The 19561-nt window shown below is 38.2% G+C and overlaps 2 protein-coding genes across 2 annotated transcripts; one reads left to right on the forward strand and one right to left on the reverse strand.

Moving 5' to 3' along the window:
• Positions 1-1115: 1115 nt before the first annotated feature.
• LOC110461768 (probable maltase-glucoamylase 2) lies at positions 1116-2306 on the reverse strand. Its single transcript, XM_021515409.1, has one exon. The coding sequence runs from the start codon at positions 2304-2306 to the stop codon at positions 1116-1118; it is 1191 nt and encodes a 396-aa protein (XP_021371084.1).
• A 4729-nt stretch (positions 2307-7035) lies between these two features.
• Positions 7036-13572, forward strand: LOC110461770 (lathosterol oxidase-like). The gene is made up of 4 exons (XM_021515412.1): positions 7036-7088; positions 8722-8960; positions 10573-10705; positions 12271-13572. The coding sequence occupies exons 2-4, from the start codon at positions 8751-8753 to the stop codon at positions 12813-12815; spliced, it is 888 nt and encodes a 295-aa protein (XP_021371087.1). The 5' UTR covers positions 7036-7088; positions 8722-8750; the 3' UTR covers positions 12816-13572.
• Positions 13573-19561: the final 5989 nt, after the last annotated feature.

Here is a 19561-nt window from a genome sequence, read left to right on the forward strand (position 1 = left end):
ATACAGCAGCAAACAAGAGTTATGCAACAGCGCTAAATTCACGGAGTGGAGTAAAGCAGGAACCAAAGAGACGAGCGACTTTGTGTAAGGAGGGGTCAGAGGAGGAGTAAACACGGGAGTCTGAGCGTATCATCGGGCCAAAAGGGGAACATGGACACGCGATGCCACGTGTCAGAGAGCCGGTTGACATGTCAGGAAATATAGAGAATGGAATAAAGCTGCTTTACAACGAGGTAGATATCAGTGGCAATACGACAACTATATAGCAGATACGTCAGAGAAGGAGAGAAAACGGCACAGACCGAAATCAAGGAAGTAGTTTATTCCGTTCGTCCCGGCGGGGAAAAACGAGGCCAACCACAACACAGACAATTAACTGGCCTCTTAGATGAAGTATTAGCAGAAGTGCAACACGACCTGGAGAAAATAATGGTTTTCTGATCAATCGTCCAGACTACCCTTAAGTCTGAGGCAGTACTGTGGTCAACCCAGCAGAAGTCCATCGTTCTTATAGAGCTGACCGTTCCTTGGGGGAAAGGCTGTGAGGAAGAACGTCAGCGCACAAGAAGAGATCTAAGTACCTGGCCCACGTGTATAAAACATCTCAACTCTTGAGATTTCCTCAAGTCTAAGATTTCCCATAGACAATACACTGCTTGAGGTTTTCCTTAACTTTGTGATGTTTTATACAAGTGGGCCCAAGGACTGTTTGAGATGTGCAGACAACGGGGCTGGAAAGCATCTCTGTTCCCTGTAGAAGTTGGATGTCGGGAATTCCCAGCATAGACGGACTGTATGGAGACTTTTCAAGAGCATTTGTACCCGAGAAACCAAAAAGGAGTGGTAGTAGGCAGTCTCGGCAAACAGGCAGATACTGCTTCTTAATGACTTTGGCACGGCAGAGAAGACAGAGAATGGAACCATACAGTGACCGATATCGATCACTACTATGGACCCACCAACTTGACGGTGTGGTGGTTAGAGGATAGATGTCGCAGAGTCGTACTCGGAGCCAAACGTGGGAACCACGTCAGATAGATAGGGCCTGAAATATCTATAACAAGAGACCATGAGCTGTAATTAAGTCATGGAACGCCATAAAAATATCTTTGTTCCTAGATTGGTGCTGTTCTGTACAGTTTGTTGCGGTTCTGTACAGTTTGGCGTGGTTTTCTACAGTTTGTTGTGGTTCTGTACAGTTTGGCGTGGTTCTGTACATACTGGTGTGGTTCTGTACAGTTTGGCGTGGTTCTGTACAGTTTGGCGTGGTTTTGTACAGTTTGATGCGGTTCTGTACAGTTTGGCGTGGTTCTGTACAGTTTGGCGTGTTTTTGTACAGTTTGATGCGGTTCTGTACAGTTTGGTATGGTTCTGTACTGTTTGGCGTGGTTCTGTACAGATTGGTGTGGTTCTGTACAGATTGGTGTGGTTCTGTACAGATTGGTGTGGTTCTGTACAGTTTGGTGTGGTTCTCTACAGTTTGGTGTGGTTGTGTACAGTTTGGCGTGGTTCTGTACAGTTTGTTGCGGTTCTGTACATATTGGTGTGGTTCTGTACAGTTTGGCGTGGTTCTTTACAGTTTGGCGTGGTTCTCTACAGTTTGGTGTCGTTTTGTACAGTTTGGCGTGGTTCTGTACAGTTTGTTGCAGTTCTGTACAGTTTGGCGTGGTTTTGTACAGTTTGGTGCGGTTCTGTACAGTTTGTTGCGGTTCTGTACATATTGGAGTGGTTCTGTACAGTTTGGCGTGGTTCTGTACATATTGGTGTGGTTCCGTACAGTTTGGCGTGGTTCTGTACAGTTTGGCGTGATTCTCTACAGTTTGGTGTGGTTTTGTACAGTTTGGTGTGGTTCTGTACAGTTTGTTGCGGTTCTGTACATATTGGAGTGGTTCTGTACAGTTTGGCGTGGTTCTGTACAGTTTGTTGCGGTTCTGCACAGTTTGGCGTGGTTTTCTACAGTTTGTTGTGGTTCTGTCCAGTTTGTTGCGGTTCTGTACATATTGGTGTGGTTCTGTACAGTTTGGCGTGGCTCTGTACAGTTTGGCGTGGTTTTGTACAGTTTGTTGCGGTTCTGTCCAGTTTGATGCGGTTCTGTACAGTTTGGTATGGTTCTGTACAGTTTGGTGTGGTTCTGTACAGATTGGTGTGGTTCTGTACAGATTGGTGTGGTTCTGTACAGTTTGGCGTGGTTCTGTACAGTTTGGCGTGGTTTTGTACAGTTTGATGCGGTTCTGTACAGTTTGATGCGGTTTTGTACAGTAACAACTTACAAGCTCTTCTCCACGAATACAGCATATGAATTTCATTTACATCACGTGTCGTACTATGTACACAGAGATAAATTTACAAAAATAGTAATATATATTTTGTGTCTAAATCAACTTTACCACAAAAAGTATAGGGGGATTGGAAGAGAAAGTAGATGAAAAACGGGAAAGGAAATCGGGAGGGAGCAGATTCGGTGCCAATTGTAAAATGTTCGTTCAGGTAGTATCAAAACGCTTTGTTGTATTCAAAAACGTCTGTACCGATTTAACTATATTGATGTTTGTTTCGTAGGAGTTAGTGTCACTATTTCCCCACAAAATAATTTCTAGATTAAAATCTACATTTTAATCGCTTAAGGTATCAAATAAGAAACGTCTTTGAAAAACAAAATTTGAACTTCCACACCGTCATCGCACAAACAATTTGAGGACCGACAAATTTCTACTCTAAATAAATCTGACCGTAAACCACTACAACGATGCCTTATATACGGCCATGTAGAACAGAATGATAGCGATTTCCAGTATGCAGATAATCAGGCACAGATGGAGGTACACGGAAATTTTACTCTTAAAAGTCTGAAGAGAAACACCGGATTTTATGTCATTATTTAAATTATTCCATTAATGTATAGACGACGGAACAAAATATTTTTTTGTAATGACAAGACGACAACGGGGTGCTAAATAAATGTCTGGGTTTCTTAACTCCCCGTTTAAATCACGTCTGCTTGTTGGGATTAGGTGTTATATGTAAGCTGGGGCCGTTTATTGTGAATATTATAAACAGTACATAGCTTCCGATCTTCTCATTTCTGTTTAAGTGATTTCCAGCCAGTTTCTAAATATAATGCCTCGCGTGAAGCAATGGTCGTAAGACCGGAGATGACCCTAGATTCCTCCAATTGTACGTTTTCCAGGGAGTCGGACAAATGCTCGGAGCAGCCGTCCCAAACGCATTTAAGAAGCGTATTCTTGCACAGGTCGATTAAATGATATATATAGAGTATTAAGAGTAAAATTACTTACTTTGTATTTCATCTTTTTTTAAATCTGTAACTTTTTGAGTAGAAGATTTTATTAATTGGTTTACGTGGTCAGTCAATTTGAATGACGATGCAAGTCAGTGAACTCGATCGATTCATCGTTGCATACGAAGTTTGGTTTATTAGGGACATTTCTAGAAGAGAGAAAAGGATCGCTTCAGTATTTGCAGGATTAAATTTCATAAGCCATTAGACGGACCAGTTCTGAAGACATAGTAAATCATGATTCAATGCTTGTTCAATTTCATAAAGATCGGAATAAGATTTCTGAAGAGATGAATCGTCCGCTAAAAGTCTGACAAAAGTTTCCATGGGATCAGCGAGATCATTTATATAGAAGAGAAATAACACGAGCCCAAGTACAGAACCCTGAGGAACCCTTGCTGTAACTGGTTTTAATGATGAGACGCCATTGCCATATATAACAGATTCTTGTCTGTTGCTTAAATAATTTGACACCCAAGATAGCAGTTCACCCCCTATGCCATACTGACGAAGTTTAAAGAGTAGACCTCTATGCCAGACTTTGTCAAATGCCTTTGACAAGTCACAGAATACAATACAAGAATATCCGTTTCTATCAACAGCAGTGACAATGTAATGTATAGTACAGTTCTATTAAATGGTAAACGGTGGAATGAACGGGAAGAAACCCAGAATGGTATTTATAAAAAATCATTCTCTCTTGCAAAGTTAAAAATATACTTAAAAACACACCTTTCCACATTTTTGACAGACAGCTAAGTAAAGAAATAGGTCGATAGTTGGAAGGAAGTTGTGCATCTCCTTTTTTGAATAACGGCAAGACATGAGGGTTTTTTTCCATTCAGAAGGGAAAACAGCTTCTCTAATAGATCGATTACACAACATAGTGAGAGGCTGTGAAATTGTTCTGGCTGTAGCCTTCAGCATACGGTGGCTGATCTTATCAGGGCCAACTGCCTTTCTAATATCTAGAATAGATAAAATATCAAAAACTTCATTTGCATGTATAACAATATCAGTGAGAGAGTTTTGACATTTTCTATGAAAATCAAGTAGAGTGACATTGGATTCGTCAGTACATGAAATTGGAACGAAATAATTATTTAGAACTTCGACTTTTTCTTATCACAGTATGCCACTTTTGAACAGCCATTAATTGAGTAATCCAGAGGAGGAATATATCTGGCAGGTGAAGAGATTACTGAAAAAGTCAGCCTTAGCTTTCTTTTTCATATTATTAACTTTATTTCTTATGCTCTTATATTTTGACCAATCATCCGGGCGCTTTGAACTTAATGCTTTGTACTTCACGTATACGATAGTGTTTCGATAAGACAGTATCAAACCAAGGTTTATCTGAGAGGCGAACAATTATTTTAGAATTTGGGATACATTTACTAGCTAGTTCAAGGTATTTTGCTGTAAAGTTTTCTACTGCACAGTCAATAGAAGGGGCATTACAAATCAGGTCTTGCCAGTTTACTGCCATTATCAAATTATTAAATTTTAAATTGTCAGCTCTATTGTAGTTCCAAATAAGTCTTTCATAAGATGTCTTGCAACAATAAGAAAAAGATAAATTCATAAAAGATCTACGTCAAACATTCCGCTATCCAAACACTTTATGTTGGTTGTAATAAATATGGGGTCAAGAAGTGTAGCTGTATCGGCAGTTACACGAGTAGCCTCTGTTATAGTGTTATATAGGTTATAGTTAGATGTTAAGACCTCTAATTTGCTATTACAACGTTTGCAAATCGACATTAAAATCACCAAGAATAACTACATCAGAACAATAATCGCATACAGTTTCAATCGACCATTCAAAATTTTCATAAAATGTATTACTAGAGTTTGGAGGTCTATAAAATAAACCTATCATAATTCGTCTGTTGTGACACTTTACTTCCGCCCAAATACATTCGAGAGAAGCTGGTTCAAACTCACGTTTGCGTATGGCTCTGATAGTATCAGAGAAGTAAATAGTTATCCCTCCCCATGCGCATTTCTATCTTTACGCATCAATAAAGAGTAACCGGGAATAGTTAGAGGTTCATCTTCAAGAGTCATCTATATATAGGTGTGTCTCTGTGAATCACAGGATATCAAAGTCACTTATAGTGTCAAGAAACGAAAAATTATTGAACTTTGGAGGAAGTAATGAACGAGCAGTTACTACCATGGATACCCTATATGTTTCCAGAGAATTACCCATTTTCTCGTACAAAATACCAAAAAGCACATTAAGTAATGGGCATCCTCAGAATACATTGGACACCGTGAACAGTCCCTGGGATAGAGGGTAAGGTCATATATTTACACATTGGTGAACTTTAAACAGACGTATGAAAGTATTTCATATATAACAAAGAGGTTCAATAATACAACATTCAGACCATGATTTGTATTTGACAAACAACATATTTAAAACATTTAAGCACATACATCTTCAACATGCACAATTACACTTGTCACAGCACACAATCATTCGCACTAACGGAATATTTCTTGTGCACTCTCATACACACCATCGCGCCCCGAAAAGACCTGTCATATACGAAAAGAAAAAAAATGCACGCTAATTAGCGATATTATACATTGATTTTTACGGGGTAGAAGCCTCGCCCAATCGCCGTTTAGTTCGCCTCGAATTAAACAAACGTTGTTTCTCGTCGTTTTGTATCTTATACGTCGTCTTTGTCTTATCATGACAAACGAACGAGGCTTAATCATACTTATTCTTGGTTTTATTTTCGGGACAAAAAGACGAAATAACGAAATGGCACAAATCAGCCTCATATTTGGCTGTAATCATTTTCACACATATATTTTTTGGGGGTCTGCCTCTTCAAACTTTGGCGACAGCAAACACATGAAACTAGTTCAGTGTGATTGCATTGCATATGGTAAATTGTTTTATATAAGTTTACATCAAAATTCATGTAAAACCAAGCATCTATAGCCTGGCCCAGAAGTAATATATAAGGATAGATCTATTGTGATAGCTGGTACCATTCAATTTTTTTTAAATGTCGCATGCATCTTCATTTTTATACGAGATTTGCTTCTTGTTACTATATACTAGAACTATGTTTTGTGACAATCGCATTTTTTCAACGAACTCATATTTATGAAGAATTGTTATAACTAGAAAGACACTCGTTATTTCAAAAGTATAAGGGAGGGACAACCATGCTCCGCTGATGTACTTAATTATAAACGAATGGCCAAATCAGCTCACAGTCGAACCTATAATTCCGTGCTTTCTAATACAAAGATTATTTAGAAACATTTTCTTTATGAAAAGGATGTCTTGTGGATTTCATGATGACACGGAATTAGATTATCTATTTAAGTCCACTTACCTGTTTATATTAGTTTAAACAGATTTTAATGTAATTTCTATACAATGGGAGTTAGGCACAAATTTATCAGAATGTTAAAGGTTTATTTAGATAGGCTAGCTTTTAGCTCTGATATATAAGGCTCAATTAATATAAGTGATCAAAATGAGTGGAGTTTTTTTCTAAATAATTCAATGTTCTAGAGTACGGGACCAGTCTAATCCCTAGAGGCAATTCAAATTAACCCTTGAAAATGACAGAAATAAGCGGAGCACACAGTGACACACGATTCAACTTTGCTAACAATATGATTGAAGAAATCTCCCTTCTGGAACCTCAAAATCGGAATTCTCGGAAATCTCTAGCTTTACTATCGAACGGTATAGAGAAACATTCGGAATAACATCGGACACTGGATTTTTTTTTGGTGGATACAGATCTAGAGGGTGAGTTTGGTTTTATGTTGATCGTCATTTATATAGACCTTACACACACAACACTGGTGTATTTTATACTGATGAAGATGATGTCAGAGAAACTGAACTGTTCTAGTTGAAATGACACTGATTGTTTACATTGTTATGGTGACCTGTCCAGTGTAATCACGTGGTACCGTAACCGGCCTGTGATCAGATAGTGACAGCTGATCTTAGCGCACAGGTGTTTGACACACTTATATGATAGGATGTGTATATACTATATAATATACATACACATCATATGATGATCGTGTACCCAGAGCCTGCGCGACAGCACAATTATTATCTAATGGTTTATATGTACGTCAGTGCCAGTGGATACATATATATATAATTATATTGTCAAGTCACTGGGCAAACAATTCGGAATTACCAATTTCGAAGCCTTAACAGAAAAGTCGAATAGATAAATGAATTAGAGCAAACATTAACAGCAATGTACCAGGCGTACAATTGTTTATCGTCAACTGTGATCAGTGTTTAGTACATGTATGTATTAATTTTATCTGGACCATCGACAGTCTGAAATCCCTTCTTCAAAACAAAATGTCAACTGTCATTCCTGTCATTGTCTTTGAACTACAGCTGTATGCCAATCCGTACCCAGTTTTGGTGTCCCTCGTCTATTTGCAAGTACAGCACAGATGATGGCAACAAGCTTGTGATAAGTGCACAGTTAATGTCAGTTAATGGACAAAAGATTAGAGCACAGAAATTGGATCTCAAACACTATGTATTATATAATACTATACAGTAATTGTTACATACAAGTGTAGCATATTTATTGTATGAATGTTTTGTGTCAAGCTCAAGCAGTTAAATATCTGATGCTCTGTAAACAAAATCAATAATTGAACTGATAGTGGTCACAGACTGAATTGGCTAATCGATCGGTAAAGAGACTGGTCAATTCTGATTTATCGATAAAGTTCAGTGAACTTATTTCATTGAAAAGCTATACAATTGAATGGTAATGTTACCTGGTCACCTGCTAACTCAACGACAAAATGTAACTATATTACTAGAGAATATCCGACTGGGGACAACCAATCATATATAACAAACAAACCAGTACCCTAGCTATCAGCTGTACATTTTAAGTACCTAATTAAAGTTATAACTTTATTGTACCTTTTTCACAAGTGCTGCTTTACTGGCTAAATGTAACTTTTGTGTACCTTTTTGTTTTCCAATAAAGTAATGATTGAACTGAACAAAGTGTTTGAGTGTAACTTTTTAATACCTTTTTGTAACTTTTTAGTACTAGATTGAAACTCTCTTCTCACAAGGTTCCAATCTAGCATCAAAAGTTATAACTTCTTTTGTACTTAAAAAGAAATAACTTTTTTGTAACTTTTTTCGGTATGGGCTATCATGTGATACTTAAAACATTTTGACTTCCAACATTTGAGTAAATTTAAAGGAGCTCAAGGAAGTGATTGGTTGGTGTCAAGCCTTCCTATTACCTGTGGGGATATCATACCTGGTATATTTAACATTCACTGGGTATCCAAAACATATCTTTTCGTAGAATCTGATGATATGGACAGTTCATCTTCTGTGCTATGTTTGATGAGATTAAATGACATTTTTTTGGCAGATCAATAGCTACCAGCAAGTGGTGAGGGGATGGATGTTGTGCTACGTTACGCTGACAAGAGTGTACTTACACCTTACGTTTACCCGGACACGTGGCCCGAGGATGACCCAATACGACAGGTGATCAGCCTACTCCTGGTGACAAACATTGGAGGATACCTGCTGTACCTCAGCACAGCCACTATCAGCTATCTCTTTATATTTGACAAACGTCTGATGGACCATCAACAGTTCCTGGAGGTGAGTGTGAGAAATAGGGAAAGAATGTCGATATTTGAGCGGGACAAATGGGTGGTGATTGGATTGAAGGGGTCAGTATATTTTGAAGTGTAGAGATTGGATTGAAGAGGTGGGTATTTGAGGTGTAGAGATTGGATTGGAGAGGTGGGTATTTGAGGTATAGAGATTGGATTGAAGAGGTGGGTATTTGAGGTGTAGAGATTGGATTGAAGAGGTGGGTATTTGAGGTATAGAGATTGGATTGAAGAGGTGGGTATTTGAGGTGTAGAGATTGGATTGGAGAGGTGGGTATTTGAGGTATAGAGATTGGATTGAAGAGGTGGGTATTTGAGGTGTAGAGATTGGATTGAAGAGGTGGGTATTTGAGGTATAGAGATTGGATTGAAGAGGTGGGTATTTGAGGTGTAGAGATTGGATTGAAGAGGTGGGTATTTGAGGTGTAGAGATTGGATTGAAGAGGTGGGTATTTGAGGTGTAGAGATTGGATTGAAGAGGTGGGTATTTGAGGTGTAGAGATTGGATTGAAGAGGTGGGTATTTGAGGTGTAGAGATTGGATTGAAGAGGTGGGTATTTGAGGTGTAGAGATTGGATTGAAGAGGTGGGTATTTGAGGTGTAGAGATTGGATTGAAGAGGTGGGTATTTGAGGTGTAGAGATTGGATTGAAGAGGTGGGTATTTGAGGTGTAGAGATTGGATTGAAGAGGTGGGTATTTGAGGTGTAGAGATTGGATTGGAGAGGTGGGTATTTGAGGTGTAGAGATTGGATTGGAGAGGTGGGTATTTGAGGTGTAGAGATTGGATTGGAGAGGTGGGTATTTGAGGTGTAGAGATTGGATTGGAGAGGTGGGTATTTGAGGTGTAGAGATTGGATTGGAGAGGTGGGTATTTGAGGTGTAGAGATTGGATTGGAGAGGTGGGTATTTGAGGTGTAGAGATTGGATTGGAGAGGTGGGTATTTGAGGTGTAGAGATTGGATTGGAGAGGTGGGTATTTGAGGTGTAGAGATTGGATTGGAGAGGTGGGTATTTGAGGTGTAGAGATTGGATTGGAGAGGTGGGTATTTGAGGTGTAGAGATTGGATTGAAGAGGTGGGTATTTGAGGTGGGGTGAGGACAGTGCAGTCATGATTCATCTCTGGTAACTATATATAGCTATCACTACACAGGTTGCATGATTGTTTATGGAAATTAATACCTAGCTTTGTATGTAAGTAGTAAAGATGACCAAATAACCTTATATTTTACAATAACTTTATTTGTATCCATCTACCGGGTATCTGAACAGAAAAACTGAAGCTTTGAATGAAGTGAATAGAAAGTGCTGTTCTGAAAAGTTAATTCCAAAAGTGATATTTTCACACTTTTCACACGAGTTATGTCCCTTCTTTTATTTTAGATACCAAAGTTTGTATGGTAATGGGGGTTTGCTTGCAATTATTTGTCTTGTTCTGAAAATTTCACATCTGTTTTACTAGTTTACTAGTGCATTTCATCTTATATATAAATAAAATAAGCAACAACAGACATGTCCACCACTGTAAATTCAGCACATGATTTAGATCCAGGGCTGACCATGACCCATTTTAATGATGTTGTGTGTTTATGGTTACAGAACCAGGTTAAGCTGGAGATCCTGTACACGCTCAAATCTGTTCCTCTGATGAGTCTACCGACCGTTCTTCTGTTCTTTTTGGAGGTTAGAGGTCACAGCAAACTCTATGATGATGTAGGCACATCCAAATTAAGTAAGTCGTACACCACAAACAGTCTGCTAATTATACAATGATAACGTGAGCAGATCCAAACTATGTACATGTATCTATAACTCCTACCAAACATACACTCTTGTGATGTGGGGAATGTTTGTTTCCTCAGAGTTCTAGCATCCTCGTAGCACTTAAGGTAAAAAAGACAGTGTGAACAGATAATTGGTAATGAGCAGGACTTGACATAAGTGAGCAGGACTTGACATAAGTGAGCAGGACTTGACATAAGTGAGCAGGATTAGATATAAGTGAGCAGGACTTGACATAAGTGAGCAGGACTAGATATAAGTGAGCTGGACCAGAGATAAGTGAGCTGGACTAGAGATAAATGAGCAGGACTTGACATAAGTGAGCAGGATTAGATATAAGTGAGCTGGACTAGAGATAAGTGAGCTGGACAAGAGATAAGTGAGCTGGACTAGAGATAAATGAGCAGGACTTGACAGAAGTGAGCAGGATTAGATATAAGTGAGCTGGACTAGAGATAAGTGAGCAGGATGAGATATAAGTGAGCAGGACTTGACAGAAGTGAGCAGGACTAGAGATAATTGAGCTGAACTAGAGATAAGTGAGCAGGATTAGATTTAAGTGAGCAGGATTAGATATAAGTGAGCTGGACTAGAGATAAGTGAGCAGGATGAGATATAAGTGAGCAGGACTTGACAGAAGTGAGCAGGACTAGAGATAATTGAGCTGGACTAGAGATAAGTGAGCAGGACTAGATATAAGTGAGCAGGACTTGACATAAGTGAGCAGGACTTGACATAAGTGAGCAGGACTTGACATAAGTGAGCAGGATTAGATATAAGTGAGCTGGACTAGAGATAAGTGAGCAGGATTAGATATAAGTGAGCAGGATTAGATATAAGTGAGCAGGACTAGAGATAATTGAGCTGGACTAGAGATAAGTGAGCAGGATTAGATATAAGGTAGCAGGATTAGATATAAGTGAGCAGGATTAGATATAAGTGAGCTGGACTAGAGATTAGTGAGCAGGACTAGATATAAGTGAGCAGGATTAGATATAAATGAGCAGGACTAGATTATAAGTGAGCTGGACTAGAGATAAGTGAGCTGGACTAGAGATAAGTGAGCAGGATCAGATATAAGTGAGCAGGATAAGATATAAGTGAGCAGGATTAGATATAAGTGAGCAGGACTAGATATAAGTGAGCTGGACTAGATATAAGTGAGCAGGATTAGATATAAGTGAGCAGGATTAGATATAAGTGGGCAGGATTAGACATAAGTGAGCAGGATTAGATATAAATGAGCAGGATTAGGTATAAGTGAGCAGGACTTGATATAAGTGAGCTGGACTAGAGATAAGTGAGCAGGAGTATAGTATTTATATAATCAAAAGAAAAAACCTTGATGTGAAGTAAATGTCATACAGGTCAAATTTGTTAGAACATTAACAACTTCCTCTGAAGAACCAAAAGGCTAAGGATGATAACAATAAGCCCCTTTGACTTCTTGCCGTGTTAGAATTTCATGATCAAACAGATATTTATACTTTTATAAAGCTGTGGTGTGTGTTATAGGTTGGTTGTTTGTTCTGACCAGTGTGGCTACATTCATCCTGTTTACTGACATGTGTATCTACTGGATTCACCGATTTCTCCACCATCGCTCCATCTACAAGTACATACACAAGGATCACCACCGCTGGAAGGTACCCACACCGTATGCCAGCCATGCGTTCCACCCCCTGGATGGTTTCCTGCAGAGCTGCCCTTACCACATCTATGTGTTCCTCTTCCCCCTCCACAAGTACACCTACCTTGCACTCTTTGTTTTTGTCAACATCTGGACTGTGTCAATCCATGACGGTGACTATAGGGTACCTCAGATATTGAAGCCTGTTGTCAATGGGTCAGCCCATCATACTGACCATCATCTCTTCTACAGCTACAATTACGGTCAATTCTTCACCCTCTGGGACCGTATAGGAGGCTCCTTCAGGAATCCCAGTGCGTTTGAAGGCAAGGGGCTTTTAGAGGAGATGCTCAAGGCACAGGCTTCAAAAGGACCGCAGACAAATGGCCATGCTAGCAATGGAATTGTAAAAAATGGGAAAATGGAGTAATGGAAAGCCTGTTTCAACTTGTAATATACTATCACAGAAAATCTGCAAACCTCACTTTGAGCTGGTCAGTGGGAGCTGTATGTTGAACCATTTAGATACATATGTGAAGCATCCCTTAAGCTGATCCCTCCCACACAAATCACACATCTCACTTTTGGAAAAGCGTGGTAACATTGGTGACATGGTAGAATTACTGATAATAATCCTTATATGACTTAAAGATTAATTTACTCCAGCATTACAAGTGGCTTTACAGGTACATACTAGCCAGTACAACGTGATATTGGGAGGACTATCGATCATATTTGTTAATAGATCCATGTTATATTTGTGGAAAGTTGTTAATTCTGTTTTATATTTATAAAGTTAATGTTTTGAGAAGGAAATGTATCTTCTTATTTTGCCAAAAGCTTCTTTTCCAGCTGAGATATTTTTTTTGATCTTTGTATGTGAAAGAACACTAAGATTTCTCTTTATAATTAGCATTAAAATGTGATGAATTATTTAGTGATTGTTAACAGTGATTCAAGTATTGATGAACTGTATTGTTTTACCATTATTATTTCTCCCACCTCGAAGTACAAACAGTGCCCCATACAAAACACTTACGTGTGACACAAACAGTGCCCCATACAAGACACTTACGTGTGACACAAACAGTGCCCCATACAAAACGCTTACATGTGACACAAACAGTGCCCCTTACAAAACACTTACGTGTGACACAAACAGTGGCCATTACAAAACACTTACATGTGACACAAACAGCGCCCCTTACAAAACACTTGCGTGTGACACAAACAGTTCCCCATACAAAACGCTTACATGTGACACAAACAGCGCCCCTTACAAAACACTTGCGTGTGACACAAACAGTCCCCCATACAAAACACTTACTGGTGACACAAACAGTGCCTCTTACAAAACACTTACGCGTGACACAAACAGTACCCCATACAAAACACTTACATGTGACACAAACAGTGCCCCATACAAAACACTTATGTGTGACACAAACAGTGCCCCATACAAAACACTTTCACTCCTATTACACAGATATCCTCACCTCTTGTCAGGGAGAGATATTTCTGTCTTATCCTGGGGTAAAGACGAAGATTCTCCTGTCATAACAATTGTGTGATGTCGCGTCTACGATTCACTGACGTCACGTCAACAGTAGCAGATAAAGGTTGGATTACTCAAATGTGCTTGATATTATGCAGTCAACGTTTGCATTTCATGAAGTTACCACATATATATTTGATATGGAAGAAAAATAATCATACCCCACTTTAGGTGTAAGACTGAAAAATCTCAGCTCTCGTAGTAAGATTCTAAAATGTCTGGCCCTAGACAAAGGCTCGGGGTAAATATTTGGATTGAAATTTTTTCTGTCCTACAAAGTGGGGAAAGATTTTATAAGTCTCATCCTAGGGTTGAGATGGGGGTATGGCAATACTACGGTGTCATGAAGCCGGGGACCAAAACATTGTTTGACCTGACTTTATACCAGAGCTGTACCTGGACTCCAGTCTCGGTTCTTGTTCAGTGATCACTTCTGTTCATTAAGACATTGTAGTTTAAACTGTTTCGGCATTGTTTTGTCTGTCATTGTGTTAGGTTCTAATTTTCAGGAAGCAGATGGAGCATTAATTAAGAAATTGTCATTATGTTTTACAGAAATTATCATTATGTATTAAGTGTGGATATTGCCAGCAATATTCAGGCAATATATCACAATATAAAATGATTTTATTAAGATTATATGAAAAGTGATCACCAGTTCATCAAGCTTCAATGAGAAGTTGAAAAGTAATCTATATAGTTTTGAAAATTATCGCACCAAGCAAGCTTAATTTGAACAATACCAATCTAATATGTTAACATTATTTCTGGGATATCATTACACAATTGTGATTCTAAGCAATTGGTTTAAAAATCATTGCAATTTATTGCCATTTAAAATTAATATTGCAGTATATATATATATTTCTGGACAAAAATTGTAATATAGGTTATTGTGATATTATTGGTAACAAGTATGATTTATATGACAGACTGTGTCTGTGCAATAATCCCCGGTGACATCTCGTACAGACAAGTACCTCTGTGTTGGTTACCTTGTGTATAGACTGTGATAGTAGATATCTATATGACAGATATTTATATGACATTAATGTATATCATCACACATGTGTACTTCATCCTTCTCCATGTGTCCACATGGTACATCTTTTAGAGCGATGTTTTGATCTCGGCATTAGTATGTATGTTTTCAGTTACATTCAGTGCTATGATTTACCTTGTTGAAGAGACTTCCATTTGTAATTTGAACTTGTTGAAAAATATTCATAAACATTAATTTAAAGTCTTTGTGGTAATTTACAGTTGTCATTATATTATAAAAAAGACAAGTTATTTTTATATTATAAGCTGATATACAATATGATCTCTTTGTGAGGAATTTGTGATATTTTAGGCTCACGTGGCATTTTGTCAGGGTGTAGATTCTGTCACTATTTGCTTTAAGCAATTTCAAAGAAAGATTTTACCCATCACAATTACTTATCTTATATTCGCCCACCCCTGTGTTTGTTATCTTTTACTCTCTCACCCCTGTGTATGCTAATCTTTTACTCTCCCACCCCTGCAATGCTATCTTTTATTTTACCATCCCTGTGTACGCTATCTTTTATTCTTTATTACTATGTCATATTGTTAACATGTGCAATGTTTCACATCCTTTCAATTTCAACCTACTTAAATACTATTGTTTTCATTGTTAATGTTTGTAATTCCTGTTAAAAAATATTTCTACATTTGCATAATATTTATAAGAAAAGAATATTTAGAGGTGATTTAAGAAATACTTACACCAGTCAATCAGCAGTTGAGCAGTTCTTAATGTAACAATCAAGTCAGAGGTCACAATATTAAGTGTATATTTTCTTACTACAGTCATGGGAATTTGGTTTGTTGAAATAAATGTCCTTGACCTTTCAATGTCACAGAGGTCGAAAAAGTTCGAAATTTCAAATGACATCTTCTCATGAACTGCAATGTGTGGCGTAGTGATACTTGTCATATATATCAAAATTTGACCTGAAGCCTGTAGTGGTTTTGCCTTTGGTAAAGGGTTAACCTGTTTGTTTACCTTGACCTGTAGCTTGCTGGTTTAAAACACTGTCCTTATAAGTGACCTTGACTCACATTCAAGGTCACAGGATAAAATGTATTTGAAACTTCAAACAGCTCCTTCTAAAAAACTACAAACTGTAAATATTGATTGTCGGTCTGTAACTTTAGGATGACTGACTTTATGAATTCCAGGTTGCTCGAACAGATCCTGATCTGACAGAAGCTGTTTTAGCTTTAAGTATATTTTCGAATACAGTACTATCAAATAACATGATACATATACGGGTCTCGTGTTTCTTTTGATTTTAAAGTTCAGAAATTGATTTCATCTTCATCATTTGCAATATATTTCTGTAATTAGTGTCCTGTTTGAGTCCACTGTGTGTAGTAATGTTTTGTATTAAACACGAGCAGAATAATTGTATTCTCTGTTGGATTTTCTTAATAAATATCATGAAAAAAAAACCATTACTTGCGTTTTCCTTTAATCACTTTATGGATATATTGAAGATAGTAGTATATTTTATATTTAATTAAATGGTGGGGTATTATCCAGGGTTTACGCTCACTTTCACTCTCAGCACCCCTGGAATATTGTCACAGCAAAATGGAAGACTGTGTGCACCAACCGCCTCGTTGATGAGACGAGAAGACTAGTTTAATTAATCCTTTGATGTACATTTACATCAAAAAATCTCGCGGTCGCGTAACAGTAAAACTAGCCCGAGTCTTCTCTGGCGCTAACACCAGACTTAGACGTTTGACACCAGACATCTACATTTATATGTCAAATGTCTTAAGTCATGTGTTAGGGCCAGAGGAAACTCGGGCTACAGTAAAACTTATTGGCTTTGAAGTCGGGCGTCGCTCCTCTGTAGGACAAATATCAGCCTAGTGATTGGTATGCTAATTTGGATCCAACCCTAACCCTAGGGTATAGGCTGTTTTACCCAACACCAATCAAGTAGTTAGCGTGTGCCTTCAATTTTGCAATGACATATTCCAGGGGTGTAGAGAGCGAAAGTGAGCATAATCCCTGGATATGAGGATGTGGGGTATTATGTCCTACAGAAGACCGATATCTATTCAGCCTTTATACAAGCCAGGATTCTTGGAGACCATTCTGTGAGTTTTACAATCATTTTAAGGAAATTGAGGCTCAAATAAGGGATGTTTTATTTGCGGCATTTTTCACAGCAAAAAATCTTATCCTATTCAACTAAATCAATGAAATAGAGTAAAAAATCATTAAGTAAGGAACTTTGTTTTGATTTTTAGCTCACCTGCCCAAGTGAGCTTATGTCATGGTGTGGCGTCCATCGTCAGTCCGTCATCCTTCAACTTTTCCTTTAAACAACTTCTTCTAAAGAACGGACAGGCCTAGAGTCATGATATTTGGCTGAAAGCTTTGTTGGTAGGAGCCTGACAAAGTTTGAGAACGAAAATGACCTTGACCTACTTTCAAGGTCACAGGGGTCAAATATGTCAAAAACTTCAAACAACTTCTTTTGAAGAACTAAAAGGTATAGAATCTTCATATTTGGCTGGTGGCTTTCTGGGATAGACCCCAAGAAAGTTTGGGAATGAAAATTAGTTTGACCTACTTTCAAGGTCACAGGGGTCAAATATGTCAAATGCTTCAAATGACTTCTTCTGAAGAACTGAAAGGTATATAATCTTTATATTTGATTGATGGCTTCCTGGGATAGAGCCCGACAAAGTTTGGGAACGAAAATGACCTCAACCTACTTTAGAGGTCACAGAGGTCAACAGCATTTTAAATAATTTGTTCTTAGGAACTAAAAGAAATGGATTCATAAAATTTGGCTGGTAGCTTTTTGGAATAGAGCTAACCAATTTGAGAAGGAAAATGACATTGACCTACTTACAAGGTCACAGGGCAAAATATGTCCAGCAACTTCTGAAGAAGAATAAAAAAGCATAGAATCTTATAATAATACTTGACTGGTAGTTTCAATGGAGCCGACAAAGTTTGTGAGGGAAATATTCGAGTGCAATACAATATTTAATGAGAATACTTTGCTATGACTGCTTAAATATTCAGGTGAGCGATACAGGCCCTCTATGCCTCTTGCATTATAAAACACATACCACGTACAGGGGTTGGTTACAAATGTCTGAAATACAGGTATATGCTATACTGTTATGGGTCACAGCACACATAAACATACACATATATGTTTGTGTGTGCTGCGACCCATAATTATCAGTATATATAGCAAATGTGTATTTCAGACATTTGTAACGAACCCCTGTGCACATACCATGACTGATGTAGTACTGACCCCTAACCATAAACATGAAGTTAACGGATACGTGATTCATGTCCTTTCTTAAATAAGAAGTCTTGTGATGAACTCATAAGACGGGTCAGAGAAGTTACTTCTACAAGGTCGAGTATACGATGTCTGCTTAACGCCGCGCAACCATTACATTTCATTCATAAAATCAGGGACGTATTCTCTGTAATATATACGTCTCTGATACAATGTAGTGACTTCATTTTGTGGGTAGCCAACGAATGCCGGAGAACACATTCAGTATTATTTTCGGTATTGTCGGAAGCATTTGAAAAACAAAAAAAAATCATGTATAGTATAAGAATTAATCAATTTATTCTGATATATATTTCTGTACGATACCTTACTTGCTCATTTGTGTGCTTCTAGGAGCGGTAATTTCCTTTGATCATCCGCTAACAGTAAGTCTATGCTCTGATCTACTTTGTAATACTGTCGGTCAATATAAAGAAATGTTCTGATTCAAATAACTTTGTAAGTTTACTCGCAATTGCTCCCTCGAAAGATTGACGCCTTTGTGATGTTGAATTTTAAATAAAGTGTGATCACCATTGTTCAACATGTTGTAAGCGTGGCCCAAACAGAAAACCACAATGTGTACATATCATCCCTTATTCGTATCGAAACTCAAACTGACCAAGTATAACAACAACCTGCGCACCCTATATGTATCAGGTTGGTTGATTCAGTTGACTGGTTTCTATATATCGATACCGACGGTAATGACTGTAAAAAGTATTAAGGTGGCTCGACACATCGTCATCAGCGTCCATTTTCGTGACATACTTCCGGAAAAAGTACAGCTAGGACTCAATTATCTTAATCGAAATGTGCATGTACACCGTGTCGTCATTTCCGTATTGCGTATCGGGCATTCAATATCGTAGTGCAAATTATAGTAACACCTGCTGGGCCGTTTTCGTTTAAACGGTCAAACCGATCGGACCACTGTTGTTCGTTTATTAAATAAGGTCGGACCTAGTAATCTGATGCTGCTTTCAGGCGAGTCTTGAGAAAGCCTTGCAAGGCCTGCATACACATTTGCAGGTCCGCCAGGATTTACACCCGAAATTGTTACATTTATAAACGGTCAAACCGGTTGTTCCGCATAAACGAACAGGCCCATGGTAAACAATAGTACACGTGCGTGCCGATGATATGTCAACACCCGATATCAAGATTTTACCGGGAAATGTATACTCACACGTACTTCAGGAATAAAGCTTTCCAATTCATAGACATAAACAGACTCACGGGAAGACAGTGACATGAGACCAGACGACCTCA

This window comes from Mizuhopecten yessoensis, unplaced genomic scaffold, assembly GCF_002113885.1.
Source record: "Mizuhopecten yessoensis strain PY_sf001 unplaced genomic scaffold, ASM211388v2 scaffold10659, whole genome shotgun sequence".
Taxonomy (NCBI): domain Eukaryota; kingdom Metazoa; phylum Mollusca; class Bivalvia; order Pectinida; family Pectinidae; genus Mizuhopecten; species Mizuhopecten yessoensis.